General features: G+C 44.9%; 1 protein-coding gene across 13 annotated transcripts in view; it reads right to left on the bottom strand.

Moving 5' to 3' along the window:
* The window catches only part of nfasca (neurofascin homolog (chicken) a), a 225,406-nt gene that overhangs the window by 99,035 nt on the left and 100,243 nt on the right, over positions 1–26,128 (bottom strand). For 12 of the 13 annotated variants that reach the window (XR_012769529.1, XM_075461905.1, XM_075461903.1 and 9 more), the window contains 10 exons: positions 25,539–25,735; positions 25,274–25,396; positions 23,048–23,218; positions 21,924–21,971; positions 17,498–17,609; positions 11,380–11,564; positions 11,172–11,303; positions 10,616–10,759; positions 9,548–9,659; positions 9,295–9,461 (listed from right to left, as the gene is read on the bottom strand). Coding sequence is in view for 12 of the 13 variants with exons in the window: in XM_075461905.1 (XP_075318020.1) it covers positions 9,295–9,461; positions 9,548–9,659; positions 10,616–10,759; positions 11,172–11,303; positions 11,380–11,564; positions 17,498–17,609; positions 21,924–21,971; positions 23,048–23,218; positions 25,274–25,396; positions 25,539–25,735 (1,391 nt within the window). In the remaining variant the exon portion in view is untranslated. The remainder of the gene's footprint in view (positions 1–9,294; positions 9,462–9,547; positions 9,660–10,615; positions 10,760–11,171; positions 11,304–11,379; positions 11,565–17,497; positions 17,610–21,923; positions 21,972–23,047; positions 23,219–25,273; positions 25,397–25,538; positions 25,736–26,128) is intronic. The other variant, XM_075461910.1, reaches the window with a different exon arrangement.

Genomic DNA, 26,128 nt, shown 5'->3' with positions numbered 1-26,128 from the left:
GAGATTGATTGTAGTATTCCACAGAGTCATTTACGGATGAATGACTGACAGCAGACAGAGAGTGAAGAGCCGAAGACAGAGTCTCAGGGGAAATATTCTTTAGGTCACGGAACTGAATAAGACGTTTAGATTTTGGAGCAGACAGAGTTGAAGGCACTTCCAGGGAAATGAGACTATGGTCCGAGACGCCCAAGTCATATACAGATAAGTTATTGATAGCTACAGTGTCTGTGATCACTAGGTCCAGAGTGTGCCCCCTGTTATGTGTAGGGGCGTCAACAAACTGAGTAAGATTAAGTGAGTCCAGCAGGGACTTAAAATCTGCTGCCATAGGGGAGGAAGGATGATCTAAATGGATATTTAAATCTCCAAGAATGATATTTTTCACAGTGCGGGTACAGAAAGAAGTTAGGAGGTCATATATTTCTGAATTAAATGAGGCATGATATTTTGGAGGCCGATAAAGCAATACTAAGTTCATCTGGAGAGGGGCTTTAAGATTGAGAGCCAAACATTCAAAAGAAGAAAAGCTCTGAAGAGCCAGGTGGGACAATTTAAAATTACTGCGGTAAATTATGGCCAGACCACCACCTCGACCCGTGTGGCGAGCTCTCTGCAGATAGCTATATCCAGGGGGACAAGCTTCATTCAGCGAGCTGTACACATCCGGTGGGTGCCATGTTTCAGTAAGGCACATAAGATCCACTTTTTTCTCCAGAATATGGTCATGAATAAGACAGGATTTTTTGGTCAGTGATTGAACATTGAAAAGTTTTATCTTAATACTGGCTGGAGAAGAAGCCTTTTGAAGAGGCTTCAGTACACTGAAATCCACTCCACGCTTTCCTTGCCCCTTCATGCATTGTGTTTTTCCAGCCATATCAGGGAGCACAGACGCTGCATTCTGATGACGTAATCGATGCGCGGCGCGTCCAGTAGACCAGCAGGAAACCACGGGGCCCGATCCCGCTTGTCGATAGTAAACAGTTCTTCTCCGGGAGCCTCTATGGACATAGCGAGGTCTACGCAGAAGACCCAGTCGCTTTAAGATTGAAACACACGGTGGAGTGGAGCAGTTGTTAAGTCCAATCAGCTGGGAGGCGGAGTAGCTCAACATCAACGAGCCGGCCGAGCCGGGTGAGGCTAGCATGGAGCTAACCGCTGACAGCAGACCCATGGCTCCAAAACAGATATTCCGGGAGCAGAGCAAAGTAATCCACAGCATCACCTGAAAAATAGCGCAGGGGAAGTCCAGTAGAAAATGACGGCAGTAGGCAACGGCAGAGAGGATTGTTTTCCGTGGAGAAGCGGCGAACATTCAGCGCCAGCGTCCTCTCCCAGTTTATGTTTCACCGTCATATCACATTCTCACAAACACTACTATAGTTATGCACACTCAATATCACACTCTCTCACAAATACTACTACGGTCAAGCACACTAACTATCACACTCTCTCACAAACACTACTATAGTCACACACACTTACTATCACATTATCACAAACACTACTATAGTTATGCAAACTCACTATCCCACTCTCTCAAAAACACTACTATAGTCACACACACTTACTATCACACTCTCACAAACACTACTATGGTCGCACACACTCACTATCACACTCTCTCAAAAACACTACTTTAGTCACGCACACTCACTATCACACTCTCTCAAAAACACTACTATAGTCACGCACACTTACTATCACACTCTCTCACAAACACTGCTATAGTCCCAAACTTACTATCACACTCTCACAAACACTACTATAGTCCCAAACTTACTATCACACTCTCACAAACACTACTATGGTCGCACACACTCACTATCACACTCTCTCAAAAACACTACTATAGTCACGCACACTTACTATCACACTCTCACAAACACTACTATAGTCACACACACTCACTATCACACTCTCTCACAAACACTGCTATAGTCACACACACTCACTATCACACTCTCACAAACACTACTATAGTCACGCACACTTTCTATCACACTCTCACAAACACTACTATAGTCCCAAACTTACTATCACATTCTCACAAACACTACTATGGTCACACACCCTTACTATTACATTCTCTCACAAACACAACTATAGTCACGCACACTTACTATCACACACTCACAAACACTACTATAGTCACACACACTTACTATCACACTCTCTCACAAACACTACTATGGTCATACACCCTTACTATTACATTCTCTCACAAACACAACTATAGTCACGCACACTTACTATCACACACTCACAAACACTACTATAGTCACGCACACTTACTATCACACTCTCTCACAAACACTACCATAGTCACGCACACTTACTATCACACACTCTCACAAACACTACTATAGTCCCAAACTTACTATCACACTCTCACAAACACTACTATGGTCGCACACACTCAGTATAACACTCTCTCAAAAACACTACTATAGTTACGCACACTTACCATCACACTCTCACAAACACTACTATGGTCGCACACACTCACTATCACAATCTCTCAAAAACACTACTATAGTCACGCACACTTACTATCACACTCTCACAAACACTACTATAGTCACGCACACTTAATATCACACTCTCTCACAAACACTACCATAGTCACGCACACTTACTATCACACACTCTCACAAACACTACTATAGTCACGCACACTAACCATCACACACTCACAAACACTACTACAGTCACGCACACTCACTATCACTCTCTCACAAACACTACTATAGTCACGCACAATTACTATCACACTCTCTCACAAACACTGCTATCGTCACGCACACTAACCATCACACACTCACAAACACTACTACAGTCACGCACACTCACTATCACTCTCTCACAAACACTACTATAGTCACGCACACTTACTATCTAACTCTCTCACAAACACTACTATAATCACGCACACTTACTATCACACTCTCTCACAAACACTACTATAGTCACGCACAATTACTATCACACTCTCTCACAAACACTGCTATCGTCACGCACACTAACCATCACACACTCACAAACACTACTACAGTCACGCACACTCACTATCACTCTCTCACAAACACTACTATAGTCACGCACACTTACTATCTAACACTCTCACAAACACTACTATAATCACGCACACTTACTATCACCCTCTCTCACAAACACTACTATAGTCACGCACACTTACTATCACACTCTCACAAACACTACTATTGTCCCAAACTTACTATCACACTCTCACAAACACTACTATGGTCGCACACACTCACTATCACACTCTCTCACAAACACTACTATAGTCACGCACACTTACTATCATACTCTCACACACACTACTATAGTTACGCACACTTACTATCACACTCTCACAAACACTGCTATAGTCCCAAACTTACTATCACACTCTCACAAACACTACTATGGTCGCACACACTCACTATCACACTCTCTCAAAAACACTACTATAGTCACGCACCCTTACTATCACATTCTCACAAACACCACTAGTTATGAAAACTCACTATCACACTCTCTCACAAACACTACTACAGTCACGCACACTTACTATCACACTCTCTCAAAAACACTACTATAGTCACGCACACTTACTATCACACTCTCACAAACACTACTATGGTTGCACACACTCACTATCACACTCTCTCAAAAACACTACTATAGTCCCAAACTTACTATCACACTCTCACAAACACTACTATGGTCGCACACACTCACTATCACACTCTCTCAAAAACACTACTATAGTCACGCACACTTACTATCACACTCTCACAAACACTACTATAGTTATGCACACTTACTATCACACTCTCACAAACACTACTATGGTCGCACACACTCACTATCACAATCTCTCAAAAACACTACTATAGTCACGCACACTTACTATCACACTCTCAAAAACACTACTATTGTCCCAAACTTACTATCACTCTCACAAACACTACTATGGTTGCACACACTCACTATCACACTCTCTCAAAAACACTACTATAGTCCCAAACTTACTATCACACTCTCACAAACACTACTATGGTCGCACACACTCACTATCACACTCTCTCAAAAACACTACTATAGTCACGCACACTTACTATCACACTCTCACAAACACTACTATAGTCCCAAACTTACTATCACACTCTCACAAACACTACTATGGTCGCACACACTCACTATCACACTCTCAAAAACACTACTATAGTCACGCACCCTTACAATCACATTCTCACAAACACCACTAGTTATGCACACTCACTATCACACTCTCTCACAAACACTACTACAGTCACGCACACTTACTATCACATTGTCACAAACACTACTATAGTCACGCACACTTACTATCACACTCTCACAAACACTACTATAGTTACGCACACTTACTATCACACTCTCACAAACACTGCTATAGTCCCAAACTTACTATCACACTCTCACAAACACTACTATGGTCGCACACACTCACTATCACACTCTCTCAAAAACACTACAGTCACGCACACTTACCATCACACTCTCACAAACACTACTACAGTCACGCACACTCACTATCACTCTCTCACAAACACTACTATAGTCACGCACACTTACTATCTAACTCTCTCACAAACACTACTATAATCACGCACACTTACTATCACACTCTCTCACAAACACTACTATAGTCACGCACAATTACTATCACACTCTCACAAACACTACTATAATCACGCACACTTACTATCACCCTCTCTCACAAACACTACTATAGTCACGCACACTTACTATCACACTCTCACAAACACTACTATTGTCCCAAACTTACTATCACACTCTCACAAACACTACTATGGTCGCACACACTCACTATCACACTCTCTCACAAACACTACTATAGTCACGCACACTTACTATCATACTCTCACACACACTACTATAGTTACGCACACTTACTATCACACTCTCACAAACACTGCTATAGTCCCAAACTTACTATCACACTCTCACAAACACTACTATGGTCGCACACACTCACTATCACACTCTCTCAAAAACACTACTATAGTCACGCACCCTTACTATCACATTCTCACAAACACCACTAGTTATGAAAACTCACTATCACACTCTCTCAAAAACACTACTATAGTCACGCACACTTACTATCACACTCTCACAAACACTACTATGGTTGCACACACTCACTATCACACTCTCTCAAAAACACTACTATAGTCCCAAACTTACTATCACACTCTCACAAACACTACTATGGTCGCACACACTCACTATCACACTCTCTCAAAAACACTACTATAGTCACGCACACTTACTATCACACTCTCACAAACACTACTATAGTTATGCACACTTACTATCACACTCTCACAAACACTACTATGGTCGCACACACTCACTATCACAATCTCTCAAAAACACTACTATAGTCACGCACACTTACTATCACACTCTCAAAAACACTACTATTGTCCCAAACTTACTATCACTCTCACAAACACTACTATGGTTGCACACACTCACTATCACACTCTCTCAAAAACACTACTATAGTCCCAAACTTACTATCACACTCTCACAAACACTACTATGGTCGCACACACTCACTATCACACTCTCTCAAAAACACTACTATAGTCACGCACACTTACTATCACACTCTCACAAACACTACTATAGTCCCAAACTTACTATCACACTCTCACAAACACTACTATGGTCGCACACACTCACTATCACACTCTCAAAAACACTACTATAGTCACGCACCCTTACAATCACATTCTCACAAACACCACTAGTTATGCACACTCACTATCACACTCTCTCACAAACACTACTACAGTCACGCACACTTACTATCACATTGTCACAAACACTACTATAGTCACGCACACTTACTATCACACTCTCACAAACACTACTATAGTTACGCACACTTACTATCACACTCTCACAAACACTGCTATAGTCCCAAACTTACTATCACACTCTCACAAACACTACTATGGTCGCACACACTCACTATCACACTCTCTCAAAAACACTACAGTCACGCACACTTACCATCACACTCTCACAAACACTACTATAGTCCCAAACTTACTATCAAACTCTCACAAACACTACTATGGTCGCACACACTCACTATCACACTCTCTCAAAAACACTACTATAGTCACGCACCCTTACTATCACATTCTCACAAACACCACTAGTTATGCACACTCACTATCACACTCTCTCACAAACACTACTACAGTCACGCACACTTACTATCACACTCTCACAAACACTACTATAGTCACACACACTTACTATCACACTCTCACAAACACTACTATAGTCACACACACTTACTATCACACTCTCACAAATACTACTATAGTCACACACACTTACTATCACACTCTCACAAACACTGCTATAGTCCCAAACTTACTATCACACTCTCACAAACACTACTATGGTCGCACACACTCACTATCACACTCTCTCAAAAACACTACTATAGTTACGCACACTTACTATCACACTCTCACAAACACTGCTATAGTCCCAAACTTACTATCACACTCTCACAAACACTACTATGGTCGCACACTCACTATCACACTCTCTCAAAAACACTACTATAGTCACGCACACTTACTATCACACTCTCTCACAAACACTACTATGGTCGCACACACTCACTATCACACTCTCTCAAAAACACTACTATAGTTACGCACACTTACTATCACACTCTCACAAACACTGCTATAGTCCCAAACTTACTATCACACTCTCACAAACACTACTATAGTCCCAAACTTACTATCACACTCTCACAAACACTACTATAGTCCCAAACTTACTATCACATTCTCACAAACACCACTATAGTTATGCACACTCACTATCACACTCTCTCACAAACACTACTACAGTCACGCACACTCACCATCACACTCTCTCACAAACACTACTATAATCACGCACACTTACTATCACACTCTCTCACAAACACTACTATAGTCACGCACACTCACTATCACACTCTCACAAACACTACTACAGTCACGCACACTTACTACCACACATGTAGAGGCACTTCAGGACACCACAGATTTGGAGGCGTTCAAGCAAGCTACCTCCCACAACTCCACCACTAACCTCCAGGAATACACTGACTCCATCACTGCAAGGGCCAACCTGTCACGCGGCATCAGAGTGGCTAAGAGGCAATACTCCAGGAGGACCACTTCAGCGACAGCAGAGACTCATGCAGCATATGGCGAAGACTACAGTCAAACACAGACTACAAACTCTCACCACAGACGTGTTTCAGCTCCCCCTCTCTGCTGAATGAGCTTAACGGGTTCTTCGCTCACTTTGAGGCACAGAACACCATGCCTGCACAGAAATACCCCCCTCCTCCAGATGACCAGGTGATTATACTGCCTATAGACAGTGTAAGAAGAACACTCAGCAGGATCAACATCCGAAAAGCATCTGGTCCTGACAATATACCTGGCCGCGTACTGAGGGACTGCGCAGGAGAACTGGCAGATGCCTTCACAGACATCTTCAACACCTCGCTGTGTCAGACAGTCGTCCCCACGTGCCTCAAAGCCACCACCATCATCCCGGTACCAAAAAAGTCCTCACCATCCAGCTTCAATGACTACCGTCCGGTTGCACTCACCCCCATCCTAATGAAGTGCTTCAAGTCATGGAGCACACAGGTTGGTGCCCCCCCCCCTCCCTGGACCCCTTCCAGTACTGATCAAATCGCTCGACCTAGGATGCCATTGCCACCGCCCTCCACCCAGCCCTTACACATCTGGAAAATAAAAACTCCCACGTCAGAATGTTATTCATTGACTTCAGTTCAGCATTCAACACAACACTGCTGGTCATCAAACTTGACCGGCTAGGACTGAACACCTCCCTGTGCAACTGGTTGCTGGACTTCCTGACAGGGAGACCACAGGCAGTGCAGGTCGGCAGCAGCACATCATTACCATCACCCTGAACACGGGGCCCCCCAAGGGATGTGGGCTGAGCCCCCTTCTCTTCACCCTGCTGATCCACAACGGCACGCCGCTGCACAACTCAAACTCCATCATCAAGTTTGCGGACGACACAACTGTGGTGGATCTCATCAGCAACAACGATGAGACAAACTACAGGAGTGAGGTGAGCCGTCTGACCTCTTGGTGCAGGCACAACAATCTCTCCCTGAACGTGGAGAAGACAAAAGAGATTGTTGCGGACTTCAGGAGAGCGCATAGCCAACACCCCCGTCTGACTATCAACGGTGCTGCTGTGGAAAGGGTGAGCGGCACCAAGTTCCTGGGTGTGCACGTCTCAGAGGATCTCTCCTGGACCACCAACCCCTCATCACTGGCCAAGAGGGCTCATCAATGCGTCCACTTCCTCCGCAAACTAAGAAGATCTGGAGCCCCGCCCCCAATCATATGCACCTTCTACAGGTGGACGATCGAGAGCGTCTTGTCAAGCTGCATCACAGTGTGGTATGGCGCCTGCACCGCATCCTGCCGCAGGTCCCTCCAGCACATCGTGAGAGCAGCGGAGAAGATCACAGGCACCCCCCTCCCTACAACGCCCGCCTCACCCAAAAGCCATCCGTATCGCAGGAGATCCCACCCACCCTTCACATAGCCTCTTCAGCCTGCTGCCGTCAGGGAGGAGACTGACGAGTCTCCGGGCCAGGACCAGCCGACTGAGGGACAGCTTCTACAATCAGGCTGTCAGGGCACTGAACTCCCTCTCTGCTCTGCCCCCAATCCCCCTGCTAGTGTTTGTGAGAGAGTATGATACTAAGTGTGCTATAAAGGGCGTGGCCGTGGCTCAGTGATTAGAGAGGGTCGTCCAATAACCGGAAGGTCGGGAGGGGTGGCAGTCTACCTCCTTGCCACGGCTGAGGTGCCCTTGATCAAGGCACCCTTACCCCCATGCTGTGACCGCTCCTGTGAATGGTCTCCATGAGTGTGTGACCCTGTGCATGTGCATGTGCATGACCCAACCTGGATGGGTCAAATGCGGAGGAGTTTTTTCGTGTTAACATTCGTGTGTACATGACTATAGTAGTGTTTGTGAGAGTATGATGTAACATGTAGGAGTATATGAATTATTTCCTAAATTGCCTCATATGTCTGCCTACGACTTTAATTCTCATGTTCATTCTGGGGATTCTTGACATGGCGTCTCAATGACTCATTTAAGTGATGCAGTGATGCAATGTCTGACCTTTGACCTCCAGGCGGACCTGGTTTTCAGCTTTACCCAAGATGTTGCTAGCCACACAGGTATAGGTGCCCTCGTCCTCTGCTCGGGCCCTTTTTATCTCCAGGGTGCCATTTATGTAAACACGGTACTGACCGCCATCCAGCCCACTGCCTTGTCCGTTCTTAAACCTACATAGAAAGCAGACAGAAATGTGGATTTTTAGAGGATTGTGAAGAAAAACGAACAAATTCAAAAGTAAACATTAGTTCCTTACCAGCGTAACAGTGGTAAAGGGGAGCCGAAGAAGGGGCAGTCGAGGAAAGTGCGGTTGTTCTCAATGACTTTGATCAGCTGGTTTTTGGGGGCCAGCATCCTGGGAGGTATGTCTACAACATGAGAGTCAGTTGATAACATTTCCACAGTGAATTATGACTCACAATGACATACGAGGATTGGGTATGTTTTCATCTAACAACTTTTTGAATCTCTATCATTGACGAATAAAAGGCTTGAACAACAGGATGTTATAACATCAAGCCATGCCTTAAAAGAAAAAAAAAACATCCAAAGGACACCCCAGGAGCTACACCCATCTTCAACGTTGCCTTTAAATGGACCAGGCCTGGACTAAGATGCAGTCCAAACCATAAACGCAGTCTCTTAGGTCCTCATGCATGCAGGAAGTTCCCTGTTCTTTAAATATCTCTCCTGCTCTGTCATTCTACCTTTTCCTCTGCTTGTGCAAATTTAGTCAAAGTTTTGCTGTCATTGTCTCATCTCCCATATCACTAATTTGGGTTGGTGAATCTTTCCTGAGCATTCAGCAGTTCTACAAACCTGGCCTTGTGGTTTTTAAAACAGGAAGTATTTCTTTCAGTCTCAACTAATGTTGCTTCACCCTCTAACATTCACACCTCAAATGTTTCAGCCGTTTCTAGCTGCTGATACGGTAACTTGGACTGATTGGATTTAATCATCTTTTTGCACCAACAAAGTGATGTGATTATACACTGATACTTTAAACAAGAGTCTTATTTTTGTATTAAATATCATATAATATCATAGAAACTTCTGCTGGATGCTGGTTGCACATAAGTGTTTGGCTTTCACTAATTCCAGATCAAATAAACTATTATCTCTGATAGCTTAAGGTTAGTTTTAGATGACAGCTCTGACTGAAAACTGCTTCTGTTTTAAGAAGAAACTTCTCTCTTTTTTTGCCTCCCATCAAACAGATCTGGGAGCCATTTAGCACATACTTCATGTTAACCCTCTCACGGAGGTTTTGGAGGTTTTCAGAAATACTTGCTGCAGCTCTGAGCAGCCTTTCTCTCTGTCTCACCGAGAACATTGACGAAGGCGTTGGCAAGCAGATAGCCATGCTGGTTGGAGGCGTTGCACTGGAACACAGCGCTGCTTCCAATCTGCACCGAGCGGAAGAGGATTGTGTCACCCAGAACTTGTCTGTTTGGGTTTGGGGGAGCACCTGTGGTCAGCAGGAGGACAAAGGATGGATAACAGGGTTAGGTGGTCTGAATGACAAAAAGAATATTGACTGATATGTCTCATCCACTGTTTAAACTGGATACTTCATTTAAATGTGACTGGATCTAATGTAAAAGGTTATATTTACTGTTGGTTTACAGGAATCCTTAATCTTTTCAGGTCATTTTATTCCAATACACAAAAGAAAGAAGTACATATTACTATCCCAACTTTTTGTGTAACCAGTCCTACTCTGTAAATCTAATCCTATGCTCTCTCAAAGTGTAACAACTGTATTAATGCAGAGCAGCACTGGTTGGCTGATTCTGCGTTTGAAAATATAAAAAAAAAGGATAAGTCACTGCAGCTATCGTTTTTCTGTTACTTTACAATCACAGCGAAAGAGTCCATACTTTCTAGAGGCTCTCCATTGATAAGCCACTGAATGTTGGGTTTAGGGTTGCCATTGGCCCGACACACCAGACGCCCGTTCTCATCTGGGGCTAGCACCAGGTTTGAAGGTTTATCCAGCCAATAAGGAGCCGCTGAGGGACACAAGGTGTCAAGTTAGCATGTTAACATAAATTAGTACATTTGTAAAATAACTTTTAACCTCCTCACCTTTGACCTGAACAAAGATGGAATGGCGAATGCTGCCTAAATGATTGTTGGCCATGCAAACGTACTCCCCTGCATCCTCCTCTGACACACTGATGATCTTCAGGGTCTTGTTGTAGTTCTCAAACTTCACTTTCTGTCCTGGCAGGTCCCCACCCTTCTTAAACCATTTGATGGTGGGAGTCGGGCTGAAGAGTAAGACAAAAGATGAGAGTGACAAAGGAAGGCTTTGGCTTGAAGGCAGACACCCTCTCTACCTTTAAGATCAGGCTTAAAACTTTCCTTTTTGATAAAGCTTATAGTTAGGGATGGCTCAGGCTACCCTGAAACATCCTATAGTTATGATGCTATAGGCCCAGACTTTACTTTGTGGAGTAACAATGTATTATTTTAATAGATTCAATAGAAATATTCCCCTACTATCAGCCACGCCCCATTCCCGCTCTGGTATTGAATTAAAGTGAAGATTTGAGAGCTGTTGGTTTCCCTAGCAAAGCAACTTTTTACGCATTGGCGTTATTTGAATACAGCTACAATGAAGGGGGCTGAATTAGATTTAATCGAACTTATATTCAACCTATTTAGTCTTAGTTTAAAATGCTTAAGATAACATATGTTGTGAATTGGTGCTGTGAATAAACTAAGTTCCTCTCTGCCCATAGAGGAGACAAAGCAACGCTGCAAATACATTTTTTACCTTGAACAAATCGCCAACATACAAATCTGAAAATGACTATAAACAAGTTCAATACTTTGTATAAGTTACTAGACAAACAGTTGGCTGGATGTTGAATGCTCATGTTAAGCTCCTGTTTCACCTTATTTCTTTGTATACTCAGAAAGCAATGAAAAACAGTGAAATAAAAACTTATTATTCTAATCTTCTGGATGTCTAATCTTCAATGTTTCTGAATGTGTTCTACCAACTGAATATATGTAAGTCTGTGGCCTCTTCACCATTTGTTTCCTTGAATCTTTTTATACAAAATGTTTGTATGAATATAATAAAAGTATATGTGTTTATTCAGCTGATTCTGGGCTAGTCAGAATAATCTGCAGTGGAAATTGCAGACAACTAAAAATGGCATTTTGAAACAACCTGTACTCTGTTTTCTATACTCTTACAGGACTTACAAGTACTGTGTGTGTCTGTGTGGGCCTGTGTGTGTCTGTGTGGGCCTGTGTGTGTCTGTGTGTGCCTGTGTGTGTCTGTGTGTGTCTGTGTGGGCCTGTGTGTGTCTGTGTGGGTCTGTGTGTGTCTGTGTGGGTCTGTGTGTGTCTGTGTGGGCCTGTGTGTGTCTGTGTGTGTCTCTGTGTGTGTCTGTGTGGGCCTGTGTGTGTCTGTGTGTGCCTGTGTGTGTCTGTGTGTGCCTGTGTGTGTCTGTGTGTGTTTGTGTGGGCCTGTGTGTGTCTGTTTGTGTGTCTGTGTGTGTCTGTGTGTGTGTTTGTGTGTCTGTGTGGGCCTGTGTGTGTCTGTGTGTGTCTGTGTGTGTCTGTGTGGGCCTGTGTGTGTCTGTGTGTGTGTCTGTGTGGGCCTGTGTGTGTCTGTGTGTGTCTGTGTGGGCGTTTGTGTGTGTCTGTGTGTGTGTTTTTGTGTGTCTGTGTGTGTCTGTGTGTGTGTGTGTGTGTGTCTGTGTGGGCCTGTGTGTGTCTGTGTGTGTCTATGTGGGCCTGTGTGTGTCTGTGTGTGCCTGTGTGGGTCTGTGTGTGTCTGTGTGTGTCTGTGTGTGTTTGTGTGTGTCTGTGTGTGCCTGTGTGTGTCTGTGTGTGTTTGTGTGGGCCTGTGTGTGTCTGTTTGTGTGTCTGTGTGTGTGTTTGTGTGTGTCTGTGTGTGTCTGTGTGTGTCTGTGTGTGTCTGTGTGTGTGTCTGTGTGGGCCTGTGTGTGTCTGTGTGTGTCTGTGTGGGCGTTTGTGTGTGTCTGTGTGTGTCTGTGTGTGTCTGTGTGTGTGTTTTTGTGTGTCTGTGTGTGTGTTTGTGTGTCTGTGTGGGCCTGTGTGTGTCTGTGTGTGTCTGTGTGGGCCTGTGTGTGTCTGTGTGGGCCTGTGTGTGTGTGTGTCTGTGTGTGTCTGTGTGGGCCTGTGTGTGTCTGTGTGTGCCTGTGTGTGTCTGTGTGGGCCTGTGTGTGTCTGTGTGTGTTTGTGTGTGTCTGTGTGGGTCTGTGTGTGTCTGTGTGTGTCTGTGTGTGTGTTTGTGTGTCTGTGTGGGCCTGTGTGTGTCTGTGTGTGTGTCTGTGTGGGTCTGTGTGTGTCTGTGTGTGTCTGTGTGTGTGTTTGTGTGTCTGTGTGGGCCTGTGTGTGTCTGTGTGTGTGTTTGTGTGTGTCTGTGTGTGTGTTTGTGTGTGTGTGTCTGTGTCTGTCTGTGTGGGCCTGTATGTGTGTCTGTGTGGGTCTGTGTGTGTGTTTGTGTGTGTCTGTGTGTGTGTCTGTGTGTGTCTGTGTGTGTCTGTGTGTGTCTCTGTGTGTGTCTGTGTATGTCTGTGTGTGTCTGTGTGTGTCTGTGTATGTCTGTGTGTGTCTGTGTGTGTGTGTGTCTGTGTGTGTGTTTGTGTGTGTCTGTGTGTGTGTTTGTGTGTGTCTGTGTGTGTCTGTGTGGGCCTGTGTGTGTCTGTGTGTGTCTCTGTGTGTGTCTGTGTATGTCTGTGTGTGTCTCTGTGTGTGTCTGTGTATGTCTCTGTGTGTCTGTGTGTGTGTCTGTGTGTCTGTGTGTGTGTCTGTGTGGGCCTGTGTGTGTCTGTGTGTGTGTCTGTGTGTGTGTCTGTGTGTGTCTGTGTGTGTGTTTGTGTGTGTCTGTGTGGGCCTGTGTGTGTCTGTGTGTGTCTGTGTGTGTGTTTGTGTGTGTCTGTGTGGGCCTGTGTGTGTCTGTGTGTGTCTGTGTGGGCCTGTGTGGGCCTGTGTGTGTCTGTGTGTGTCTGTGTGGGCCTGTGTGTGTCTGTGTGTGTCTCTGTGTGTGTCTGTGTGTGTCTGTGTATGTCTGTGTGTGTCTGTGTGGGCCTGTATGTGTCTGTGTGTGTGTTTGTGTGTCTGTGTGGGTCTGTGTGTGTCTGTGTGTGTGTTTGTGTGTGTCTGTGTGTGTGTTTGTGGGCCTGTGTGTGTCTGTGTGGGCCTGTGTGTGTCTGTGTGTGTCTCTGTGTGTGTCTGTGTATGTCTGTGTGTGTCTGTGTGTGTGTTTGTGTGTGTGTGTGTGTGTGTCTGTGTGTGTGTCTGTGTGTGTGTTTGTGTGTGTCTGTGTGTGCCTGTGTGTGTCTGTGTGTGTCTGTGTGTGTTTGTGTGTGTCTGTGTGGGTCTGTGTGTGTCTGTGTGTGTCTGTGTGTGTGTTTGTGTGTCTGTGTGGGCCTGTGTGTGTCTGTGTGTGCCTGTGTGTGTCTGTGTGTGTCTGTGTGGGCCTGTGTGGGTCTGTGTGTGTCTGTGTGTGTCTGTGTGTGTCTCTGTGTGTGTCTGTGTGTGTGTGTCTGTGTGGGCCTGTGTGTGTCTGTGTGTGACTGTGGGTGTCTGTGTGGGCCTGTGTGTGTCTGTGTGGGCCTGTGTGTGTCTGTGTGTGTCTGTGTGTGCCTGTGTGTGTCTGTGTGTTTGTGTGTGTCTGTGTGTGTCTGTGTGTGTGTTTGTGTGTGTCTGTGTGGGCCTGTGTGTGTCTGTGTGTGTCTGTGTGTGTGTCTGTGTGTGTCTGTGTGGGCCTGTGTGTGTCTGTGTGTGTCTGTGTGGGCGTTTGTGTGTGTCTGTGTGTGTCTGTGTGGGCCTGTGTGTGTCTGTGTGGGCCTGTGTGTGTCTGTGTGGGCCTGTGTGTGTGTGTGTCTGTGTGTGTCTGTGTGGGCCTGTGTGTGTCTGTGTGTGTCTGTGTGTGTGTTTGTGTGTCTGTGTGGGCCTGTGTGTGTCTGTGTGTGTGTTTGTGTGTGTCTGTGTGTGTGTTTGTGTGTGTGTGTCTGTGTGTGTCTGTGTGGGCCTGTATGTGTGTCTGTGTGGGCCTGTATGTGTCTGTGTGTGTGTTTGTGTGTCTGTGTGGGTCTGTGTGTGTCTGTGTGTGTGTTTGTGTGTGTCTGTGTGTGTGTTTGTGTGTGTCTGTGTGTGTCTGTGTGGGTGTTTGTGTGTGTCTGTGTGTGTCTGTGTGGGCCTGTGTGTGTCTGTGTGTGTCTGTGTGTGTGTCTGTGTGTGTCTGTGTGGGCCTGTGTGTGTCTGTGTGTGTCTGTGTGGGCGTTTTTGTGTGTCTGTGTGTGTCTGTGTGTGTGTTTTTGTGTGTCTGTGTGTGTCTGTGTGGGCCTGTGTGTGTCTGTGTGTGTCTGTGTGTGCCTGTGTGTGTCTGTGTGGGCCTGTGTGTGTCTGTGTGTGTCTGTGTGTGTGTTTGTGTGTCTGTGTGGGCCTGTGTGTGTCTGTGTGTGTGTTTGTGTGTGTCTGTGTGTGTGTTTGTGTGTGTGTGTCTGTGTGTGTCTGTGTGGGCCTGTATGTGTGTCTGTGTGGGCTTGTATGTGTCTGTGTGTGTGTTTGTGTGTCTGTGTGTGTGTGTTTGTGTGTGTCTGTGTGTGTGTTTGTGTGTGTCTGTGTGTGTCTGTGTGGGCCTGTGTGTGTCTGTGTGTGTCTCTGTGTGTGTCTGTGTATGTCTGTGTGTGTCTGTGTGTGTCTCTGTGTGTGTCTGTGTATGTCTGTGTGTGTCTGTGTGTGTGTCTGTGTGTGTGTCTGTGTGTGTGTCTGTGTGTGTCTGTGTGGGCCTGTGTGTGTCTGTGTGTGTCTCTGTGTATGTCTGTGTGTGTCTGTGTGTGTCTGTGTATGTCTGTGTGTGTCTGTGTGTGTGTCTGTGTGTGTCTGTGTGTGTCTGTGTGGGCCTGTGTGTGTCTGTGTGTGTGTCTGTGTGTGTGTCTGTGTGTGTCTGTGTGTGTGTCTGTGTGTGTCTGTGTGTGTGTTTGTGTGTGTCTGTGTGGGCCTGTGTGTATCTGTGTGTGTCTGTGTGGGCCTGTGTGTGTCTGTGTGGGCCTGTATGTGTCTGTGTGTGTGTTTGTGTGTCTGTGTGTGTCTGTGTGTGTCTGTGTGTGTGTTTGTGTGTGTCTGTGTGTGTGTTTGTGGGCCTGTGTGTGTCTGTGTGGGCCTGTGTGTGTCTGTGTGTGTCTCTATGTGTCTGTGTGTGTCTGTGTGTGTCTGTGTGTGTGTTTGTGTGTGTCTGTGTGTGTGTCTGTGTTTGTGTGTGTCTGTGTGTGTGTTTGTGTGTGTCTGTGTGGGCCTGTGTGTGTCTGTGTGTGTCTGTGTGTGTGTTTGTGTGTGTCTGTGTGGGCCTGTGTGTGTGTTTGTGTGTGTCTGTGTGGGCCTGTGTGTGTCTGTGTGTGTCTCTGTGTATGTCTGTGTGTGTCTGTGTGTGTCTGTGTATGTCTGTGTGTGTCTGTGTGTGTGTCTGTGTGTGTGTTTGTGTGTGTCTGTGTGGGCCTGTGTGTGTCTGTGTGTGTCTGTGTGTGTGTTTGTGTGTGTCTGTGTGGGCCTGTGTGTGTCTGTGTGTGTCTGTGTGTGTCTGTGTGGGCCTGTGTGTGTCTGTGTGAGCCTGTGTGTGTCTGTGTGTGTCTGTGTGGGCCTGTGTGTGTCTGTGTGAGCCTGTGTGGGCCTGTGTGTGTCTGTGTGTGTCTGTGTGTGTCTGTGTGGGCCTGTGTGTGTCTGTGTGTGTGTCTGTGTGGGCCTGTGTGTGTCTGTGTGTGTCTCTGTGTGTGTCTGTGTGTGTCTGTGTGTGTCTGTGTGTGTGTTTGTGTGTGTCTGTGTGTGTGTCTGTGTGTGTGTCTGTGTTTGTGTGTGTATGTGTGTGTGTTTGTGTGTGTCTGTGTGGGCCTGTGTGTGTCTGTGTGTGTCTGTGTGTGTGTTTGTGTGTGTCTGTGTGGGCCTGTGTGTGTGTTTGTGTGTGTCTGTGTGTGTCTGTGTGTGTCTGTGTGGGCCTGTGTGTGTCTGTGTGAGCCTGTGTGTGTCTGTGTGTGTCTGTGTGAGCCTGTGTGTGTCTGTGTGAGCCTGTGTGGGCCTGTGTGTGTCTGTGTGTGTCTGTGTGTGTCTGTGTGGGCCTGTGTGTGTCTGTGTGTGTTTGTGTGTGTCTGTGTGTGTCTGTGTGGGCCTGTGTGTGTCTGTGTGTGTCTGTGTGTGTCTGTGTGTGTGTTTGTGTGCTCACAGTCCAGCAGCGATGCACTCCAGCAGCAGCTGTTCATCTCGCAGCACCATTTTGGAGCTCTCACTCCCTGAGGGTGAGAGAAAGGTCGGCGTGGACTCTGCTACTTTGCGGCCTGCAGAGGAGGAACAATGTCAGGATAATGCACACACAAACGCATTTATTTATCTGTAATGCATGACTCATTCTCTACAAGTAGCTAAACATCCTTTCCGTCACATCAGTCTGCCAGTATTATTCTGATAGTTTCCCTCTGGCTTGGTGAGTAGAGGCAAAGTCGGCTTTGAAAAGGTTCAACACCCTCTGGCTTTTCTCACAAGAAGACATTAAGAGATGCAGAAACAACAACAGGGTCATTGATCTTGCTTTGTGTTGACCAAGAGAGCACAGATGGCAAAGGCTGTCATTAAAAGCTTGGGGGGGGGCAGCAGATACATTTTTTTCTCTACTCGCTGTAATGAGATTATTGTAACATATTTAAGGTCATGTAGACCCCAGCACCACGTTAAACCTTCCCATCGGGCTTGGATACCGCATTAAAGGGATAGTTCGCCTCTTTTGACATGAAGCTGTATGACATCCCATATTAGCAACATCATTTATGAACATCTTCTTACCCCCTGCTGCGTCCTGTGAGCAGAGTTCCAGCCTCGTTTTGGCATTGATGAAGGTAGTCCGGCTAGTTGGCTGGGGTTTAAAAAATAAAGCGTTTTGCTTCTCAGAACAATATGCGTTCAAAAGAGTAATACATTTGCATCACAAAATCGTTCTCCAGGAAAAAGTCAGACCTCACAATCGCTTGGCCCTATTTTCTCTCCCTTCGTATCACTGCCTGCTGTGTAGACCGTGCAGACCGAAGTGCAGAGCGAGCAGTCCCCTGCTTCCGAGCAGCAAACACCATAACAGGCGCGGCTGTCGGCAGGCGGCAGCGCGCAGTGATACGTAGGGAGAGAAAATAGGGCCAAGCGATGTGAGCTCTGACTTTTTCCTGGAGAACCATTTTGTGATGCAAATGTATTACTCTGTTGAACGCATATTGTTTTGAGAAGCAAAACGCTTTATCTTTTAAACCCCAGCCAACTAGCCGGACTACCTTCATCAACACCAAAACGAGGCTGGAACTCTGCTCACAGGACGCAGCAGGGGGTAAGAAGATGTTCAGAAATGATGTTGCTGATATGGGATGTCATACAGCTTCATGTCAAAAGAGGCGAACTGTGCCTTTAAGCCACAGTTGCATTTAGCAATCAATGATTACTGATGCTCAGTTCAGATAAATCTGTAAGAAACAGAGCACATGCCTGAACCACCTCCTCATGGTGTTTGATTCCCGTTTCAACCCCTCACTTTTATGCCCCTGTCACAGTAACTGGGTTCGCTCGTGTAGAACAGTTTAGGATTGGCAGCGTGCTTTCACACCAGCAGAGTCTGGGGGACGGGGAATGCTGAAAAATGTCCCATCTTCATTTGCTTTGGTTGACTTTCACACTGCACTTTGAAAGCAGGCCAAAACACCTGCACCATATCACACAGGCACAACAGCTGCTCATTTTGTTTTCGGGCGCGTTTCTGCTTTCACTTTGTTGTGCAAACCTAATTGCTTTTTCACAAGTAGCTGCCCAGTATGAGCAGCAGGCGAGGCAGCGAGCTGTCCAGCATGTTGCTCTGCACATGAGCCGAAAGCAGCCGAACCAAAAAGACTGCAGAGACTGCCACGTGCTGCTGTGCTTACACAGATGCCCAGCGAGGCCCGTCACTTCCTCTTTTTGGTTCGCTGGACAGACCGTGTGCATTTGCCACTGTAAGTGAACTGCACCACGTTTCAGGCAGACCAGAGTTCAAATGAGCTTTCACACCTGCCCAAACGAAGCGGACCGTCTGAGAAAACCAACTCTGGTCCATTTAAACCGGCTCTGGTGTGAAAGCGCCCTTAGTGTCAATAATAGCACGAAACCTCGGTCCATCAATATTTAGTGCAGATTTCTTGAAATCGTATGTATAAAAAATGGACTGTATACTTTTCCACGAGACAGTCAGTTTATTCTTGCAACAGCCTGTTTTCAGGTCTGCAATAAAAATCTATCAGACAGAGATCTTTACACTGGTAAAATATCAGTGTGGTCTTTAAAGCATTAAATGGTTTAAGACCAAAATACCTTTCAGATTTTCTCTGAAAGAAACTCTGAAAGAACAGCAGATCTGCTGAAACTCTTTTGTCTTTTGTATCACTTCTTAAAACTTCTCTTTGTCATTACATTTGGTTAATTTCTTATTGTACTTTTCTTTGATTTATCTTGTCTTATTTCATCTCATTGTTTTATCATAAGCCTTTTATCTTTTTATTATTACTTGCTGTACCTCTGTTATACCTTAATATTTGTTGTAATTTGTCTTATTTTTATATTATTTTATGTCTAAGCACTTTGAAGATTAAAAAAGTGCTATATAAATAAAGTTTTGATTGATATCAATTCTGAATAATTTGATCAACTTTAGTACAGCTAACGGCAAATAAACTGTATTAAACTGGATGTTAGACTACATAGTGTGTTAACATTGCTCTAAACATCATCAGACAACAAGCCGAATAATAAAGCCAACAAAACAAACAAACAAACAAAGTCATTAACTTAACAATCCTTTTCAACCATTTTTAGTGTTTACTTGTATTTACACTTTTCTGTGAATAGGTACACAGACTAGAGTGCACAGCTCAGCCTTCTGTGGAAGATTAATTCAACATTAGCTTCTTTTGTGGTGCAGATCTACATGGGATCAAAGCATTAAAGCATGCTGTTAGTTTCTCCAGTGGCCGACACACAGGAGGTGGATCTGCTGCTGTCAGTGCCACGGGGAGAAGACCAAGACCAATGACGAGAGAGGAAAAGGGTTAGTGATAAACCAAATAAATGCCAGAGTTTGGAAATTTCTCTGTGTGTATTCATCACAGACTCATTTTAAAGTAGTTGTGTGTGAGAGTATGTTGGTGTGTGAGCACTTCCACTGCTCTAACCACCCCTGCTCCTCTCACAGAGAACACCAGTAGAAAGCAGCAAACCTAATTTCATTTCCATACATACATGACTATTAATGACCACAACATGAATCGAGACTGAATATTCATGGTGGGACCTAATCCTCCTCAGAGTGCCTCAGATGCATTGGCCTTGTCTCTCACCAGGAAAGTCTGCTCCCTCTGGGAGGTATCCCACCATCCCTGGGGCTTTTGTGCCCCCCGTCATCAACCGGCTGCACACATGGTGTCACTTTGTCTGATCTGTCCCCTCCAGCTATGGACACATGCAGGAGGTGTGTGGAATAATGAATACACACTCAACTCTGTATGTGCAGCATACTTAAATGAATGATCATTGGTGAGTTGATTACTGCATGCTTATTCATTACATGTAATCCTTTAACGCTGAGTGGAGATGAGAGTCACCTTGAGTCACATCTCTCTCCTGCTTGGTTATGACGTCCTGTGTCATGTTTGACATTTCTGTCATGTCTGTTAGTTTTGATCATGTTTCCGGTTCCTGTCCACTCTTTAGTTTTGCCATGTTTTTCCTCAGTCTCTCCTGCCCTGCCATCAGCTTCACTCACGTCTCCCGTGTTTCTCCCCTCAGCTGCCTTCACTCATTAATCACCCTCCTCGGGTTTTTCCATGGTCCAGGCCCAGATCCTCCCTGTCATCCATGCCAGTCATTCATGCTCTGGTTCAGGTTTGTCCTTGTGGCCATGTTAATGTAAGATTTTCAGGTTCAGTTTAGGTTTTTTTTGGTAATCCGGCTCAGCTGCGCTTTCTGTTCGTTTTTTTTCTGTGGAATAAATCCAGTTTTCTTTTGGAAATATCTGCACCCAGGTCCTTCTTCAGCACCACGCCACACAACCTCCACCGTCATGACATCCTGGGCTTTGGTTGCATTCTGTTAGAACATTTGTTCCAACACATTTACTCTTCAAAATTACAACAAAAAACAACCATAATCATCTATACTCCGTTTTATTGATCAAGAGAAACTGTTTGTTGCAACGTTTTGTAGGAAATCATTTCAGTTGTTTGGTCAGGGGTTTGAAGAGAGAACTGTCAAGTGCCAAGATGGTCTGTGGGGTTCTCAATATGATGCTGAGAGAAACGAGAAGGGGATGAGAGGAGGCATGAGCAAGAAATTGTAAACCGAGCCGAGATATCACGCAGGAGTGCTGCTTCAAGATGAGCAGAGGCTCTGGCTGGTAATGCTTTTGGTTTCAGTTTGACATTGTATCAATACCTTCAATCAGGAAGTAAAAACAGCTCCTACATACACACAAAAATCTACATCAGAAAAAGAGTACACATGTAGACAGCAGTTAAGAGGTTAGATCCAGCTACCAGATTAGTGTGCCAGCCATATAGGAAGAGGAGCTATCTGGACGGTAAGGGACTCACCACCGTAGAGGTCAGTGGCATTGTAAGATGTGTCATTATACGGCTCCTCTGGAAACAACAGGCACACACAATGACTCATCAGTGCATACACAAACACATTCAGGCACCCTGATAACACAGTGGAGATATGCTCCGAATAAAACTGAAAGTAAAGATGAGAAATGAGTCCAGCAAGTGTTCAACCTTCTGAAGAAACCAGGAAAACATCACATTTTTTCCATCTAGCACATCTCAGACTTCCTGTGCTAGCTTTCTGCCTGTGGCTCAGTCAAAAACAAGAAACGTAGACAATCTTTTCAGAAAGTCCAGATGGTCAGAAACTGGGTCCACAACAGGATACGATCCCATGCCATCCCTTCATGTTTTCATAGTTACAGGCATGATGAAGCTCATAATTCTGCCAGCACTGAGGGTAAACACAGCCACAGGCAGTGGGAAAGGATTCAATCAGCATCTTATAGCAGGGTTGCCCATGTTGTTTTAAGATCAATTGTTTTAGTGTTAAAATGGTTTATTAAAATAATCATGATAGCCCTTTTTCCACCGGACAAAACAACACTAACACTCACTGGCCCTGTTCAGGGCTGGTGTCCCGGATGATCTGGCTTCCTGGGTAATCAGATAACAAATGGTCACTCAGAATGCATGTGAAGACTAATTTTAACTTCAGGTGTGAGCACACTCAAGCACGGTTAGAGATGTCCACCTGCAACTGGATCATCCAGACTATACCAGGTCTGAACAGGGCCACTAACTCTGCAATGAGACAGAGAATAGAGTGGGCGTTCAGTAGGTTGTGGTTATTCATTGGCTCCAGCTTTGGTCTTCAGTCACGTCAACCTGAATGCCAGGAGGCATGCTGTTCATTACTGAGTGAATCCAGTTAAACATAACCTTTTTCTCCAAAAACCAATGCTTCTCAAAAGGTTGTGGACCTCCCCATTCATACAGTTGCTGTAGTTTACAGGGTTGTCTATTGTGGGACAACTGCAATGTAGTTACTAACACACGAAGAGAAATCCTTTGGAAAATCCAATGTAGGCTACCTGCCCTAGTTTTCCTGGAGAAATGGTGGAATGTTAATCTCAGTCATCACACTATGTGCCTCTGTGTTCTCTACTTACTGGGCTGGACTTTGAGTGTAAAGGGGTTCTTCTGCTGGATGGTGTGTGTGAAGAGGAAACGAGCGTTGCAGCTGTAGTCTCTCTGAGCATCTTGAGCCAAAACATTGGAGAAGTACAGGTCTCCATTCAGACCCATGGACACTCTCTTATCCCGAGGAATGGCACTCATACCTGACAGACACAGGAAGAGGACAAGGAGGCAGGTGATGAAGCCGCATCAATACGTATGACTTTCACAAGAGGAAACTGTCATGGTCTGTGGGTTTGGTCAAGTACTGGTTGAACTCTCATTTTATTCTGATATTTTGGGTCATTCCTTGTTTGCTAATGTTCTTTGGCTTTGCTCAACTCTTTGTGTACATTTAGTTCGTATCTTAAGCACTTGTTCAATTTTGCGGAGCCTACTTTCTTCAAAGTTCTGCCTCCTTTTGTCACAAGGATCAAAATGGGCTATCATTAGAGGTTTTTTCAGAAATGTTTAACTTTAAAACACTGACTGATGTCACGAGTGAATGAACAAATACCAACCATTCAGACTGTTCCAAGCTATGGATTTAAATGGAGGACAACAGAGTAGCCGCTCTTTTGATTGTTGCCATGCTTTTTTTTAGGCCCAAAGAATCCAGGAAGTGCAATCCAATCTAACTTTATTTGTATAGCACTTTTAAAACAACACAGTTGGCCAAAGTGCTGTACACATATATGAAATACAAGTAAAGCATAAAAACCATAAAAATGAAATAAAAACAAAGCCAACACGTCAGAGTGAATTAAAAGCCAACAAACAGACAAAGAGTGAGTGAGTCGGCCTGCCTGATGTGTAAATATAACTCGTTCCAGTTTTGGGGCAGCGCCTGAGAAGGTCAGGGTCCCCGCTAAGTTTTCTCTTTGTTTTGGGGACGACAAACAATAACTGATCTGCTGACCTGAGAGAACGTGAAGGAGCGTATGGCTGAATCAGAATCAGAATCAGAATCAGCTTTATTGGGCAGGTTTGACTAATCAAACAAGGAATTTGACTCTGGTAAAACTTCAATCGCAAAGTACAACACTCAACAATAACATAAAAGAATAAAAAATAGAAATGCAGAACAGTAAGAATGGAATTGAGTATGGGTGGTAAATAGGGATGTATATGATAATAATAAATACAGTATGTACATTTGCAATAAATAGACACTGTGGGTGGGAATGCAATTGTCCAGAGGGGTGTGCGGCTGGGAATGTCCGCCTTCTTGTTGTCCCTATCAGTGTACCATGGTCATGGACGCCTCAACAGGTACAAGCAAAATGCAATAATACAATTGATACAATTGAAGAGAGTGAGAATTGTGCAATAGTGCAATATTGTAATATTAGAGTAGGCAGGTTAAGGATTAGGTCAGAAGCAGGTCAAACAGATACTGTGGGGCAAGACCATGAAGACATTTAAAAACAAAAAGAAGAATTTTAAAATCAACTCTAAAAGGATCTGGAAGAGCGTAAGCTACACTCTAAACACACCAACTGATGGCGTATGGCCGCCAAAACAATGACAGGGAACCAATCAACAGATCCCTGTACACCAACAGCTGCACCTCCAGTCAGAAGTTCATCAAGCTCCTGAAGTTTGTGGGCGACACCACTCTCATCGGACTTTTCTCTGATGGTGACGAGTCCGCCTACAGGTGGGAGGCTGACCATCTGGCGACCTGGTGCAACCAAAACAACCTGGAGCTCAGTGGAGATGGGTGTGGACTTCAGGAAGAACTCAGCCTCACCTACCCCAATCAGCCTCTGTGACTCCACAACTAACACCGTGGAGTCTTTCTGCTTCCTGGGAACTATCATCTCCCAGAACCTCAAGAACCCTCATCAAGAAAGCCCAGCAGAGGATGTACTTCCTGCGGCATCTGAAGAAATTCACCTTGCCAAGGACAATGATGGTGCACTTCTACTCCTCCATCATTGAGTCCATCCTCACCTCTTCCATCACTGGATGGATGGATGGATGGATGGATGGATAGATAGATAGATAGATAGATAGATAGATAGATAGATAGATAGATAGATAGATAGATAGATAGATAGATAGATAGATTGCTGATGATGTCATCGTTCGTGGCCAATATGGTGAAGTCAGTAAATAACAATAACAAGACACAAAAATATAGCATATATATATATACTGTATACATATAAGAAGGAGTGCATGTGGGGGCATGTTTATGTGTAACTGTTACTCACTGCTGTCCATCCAGAAGGTGATAGGAGGAGGCAGGCCAGGTGGGGGGTTACAGGGTAGAACCAGCGAGGAGCCTTCAGTCACCAACACTGGCTCCAGCGCCTCCTTAGGCCACAGGGGAGCCTCTGGAAGGAGGGGAAGAGAGAAAGAAAGAAAGATTTTCTCCTTTACAAATACTGAGCTGATCAGTCTTTCACTCTTCTCCACAGATTTGAATAAGTCTCTTTTTTTATTTCAGAGGAATCTGAACATTTTCTGTGTTCTTACTGGAGACCCGGAGCAGGATTTTGTTGGACAGTGCCGCTCCAATGTTATTGTTGGCAAAACACTGGTACTCTCCTTCATAGTCTTCTGGTCGTTCTCCACTACGGAAACCAATCTCCAGGGTTCCTGAGCGTTTCCGCATAGTCACCATCGGATTTTTCCCAATGTTGAAAAACTTTCCGTTCCTTCGCCATGAGAACCTGAGCCACGTTTCAATTAAACCAAGGGTTAGCTTTACAGGAGCAAATTAACCATGAAACCATGAAAACTGGCTGCAAACTTCTGACTGCATGAATATTCACACACACATCTACACTAGTGGACTAAATGGATTGATTCAAACAAGAAAAGGCTCTAAGTAACTCTGAAATTTCTTCCTCTAGGATGAATAAAGGTCTATCTTATCCTGCAAATGAATCCCAGAGAAAGAACAAGAGTCTGAAAAGTTGACACTAAGCTGTCACTATTTAACCAAACTGTGAAAAACACTGCAGAAAATATGATGGAGATATGCTCCTGAATCTAGTTTCATGTAGCCCTTTGAGCCCTGACAGCCTTGTTAACTCTCCTGTTTAATGGAAGCTTCATGCACA

Source organism: Odontesthes bonariensis, chromosome 3, assembly GCF_027942865.1.
Source record: "Odontesthes bonariensis isolate fOdoBon6 chromosome 3, fOdoBon6.hap1, whole genome shotgun sequence".
Classification (NCBI taxonomy): Eukaryota; Metazoa; Chordata; class Actinopteri; order Atheriniformes; family Atherinopsidae; genus Odontesthes; species Odontesthes bonariensis.
The sequence above is the reverse complement of the archived record's forward strand: the minus strand, read 5'-3'. Positions and strand labels throughout refer to the sequence as shown.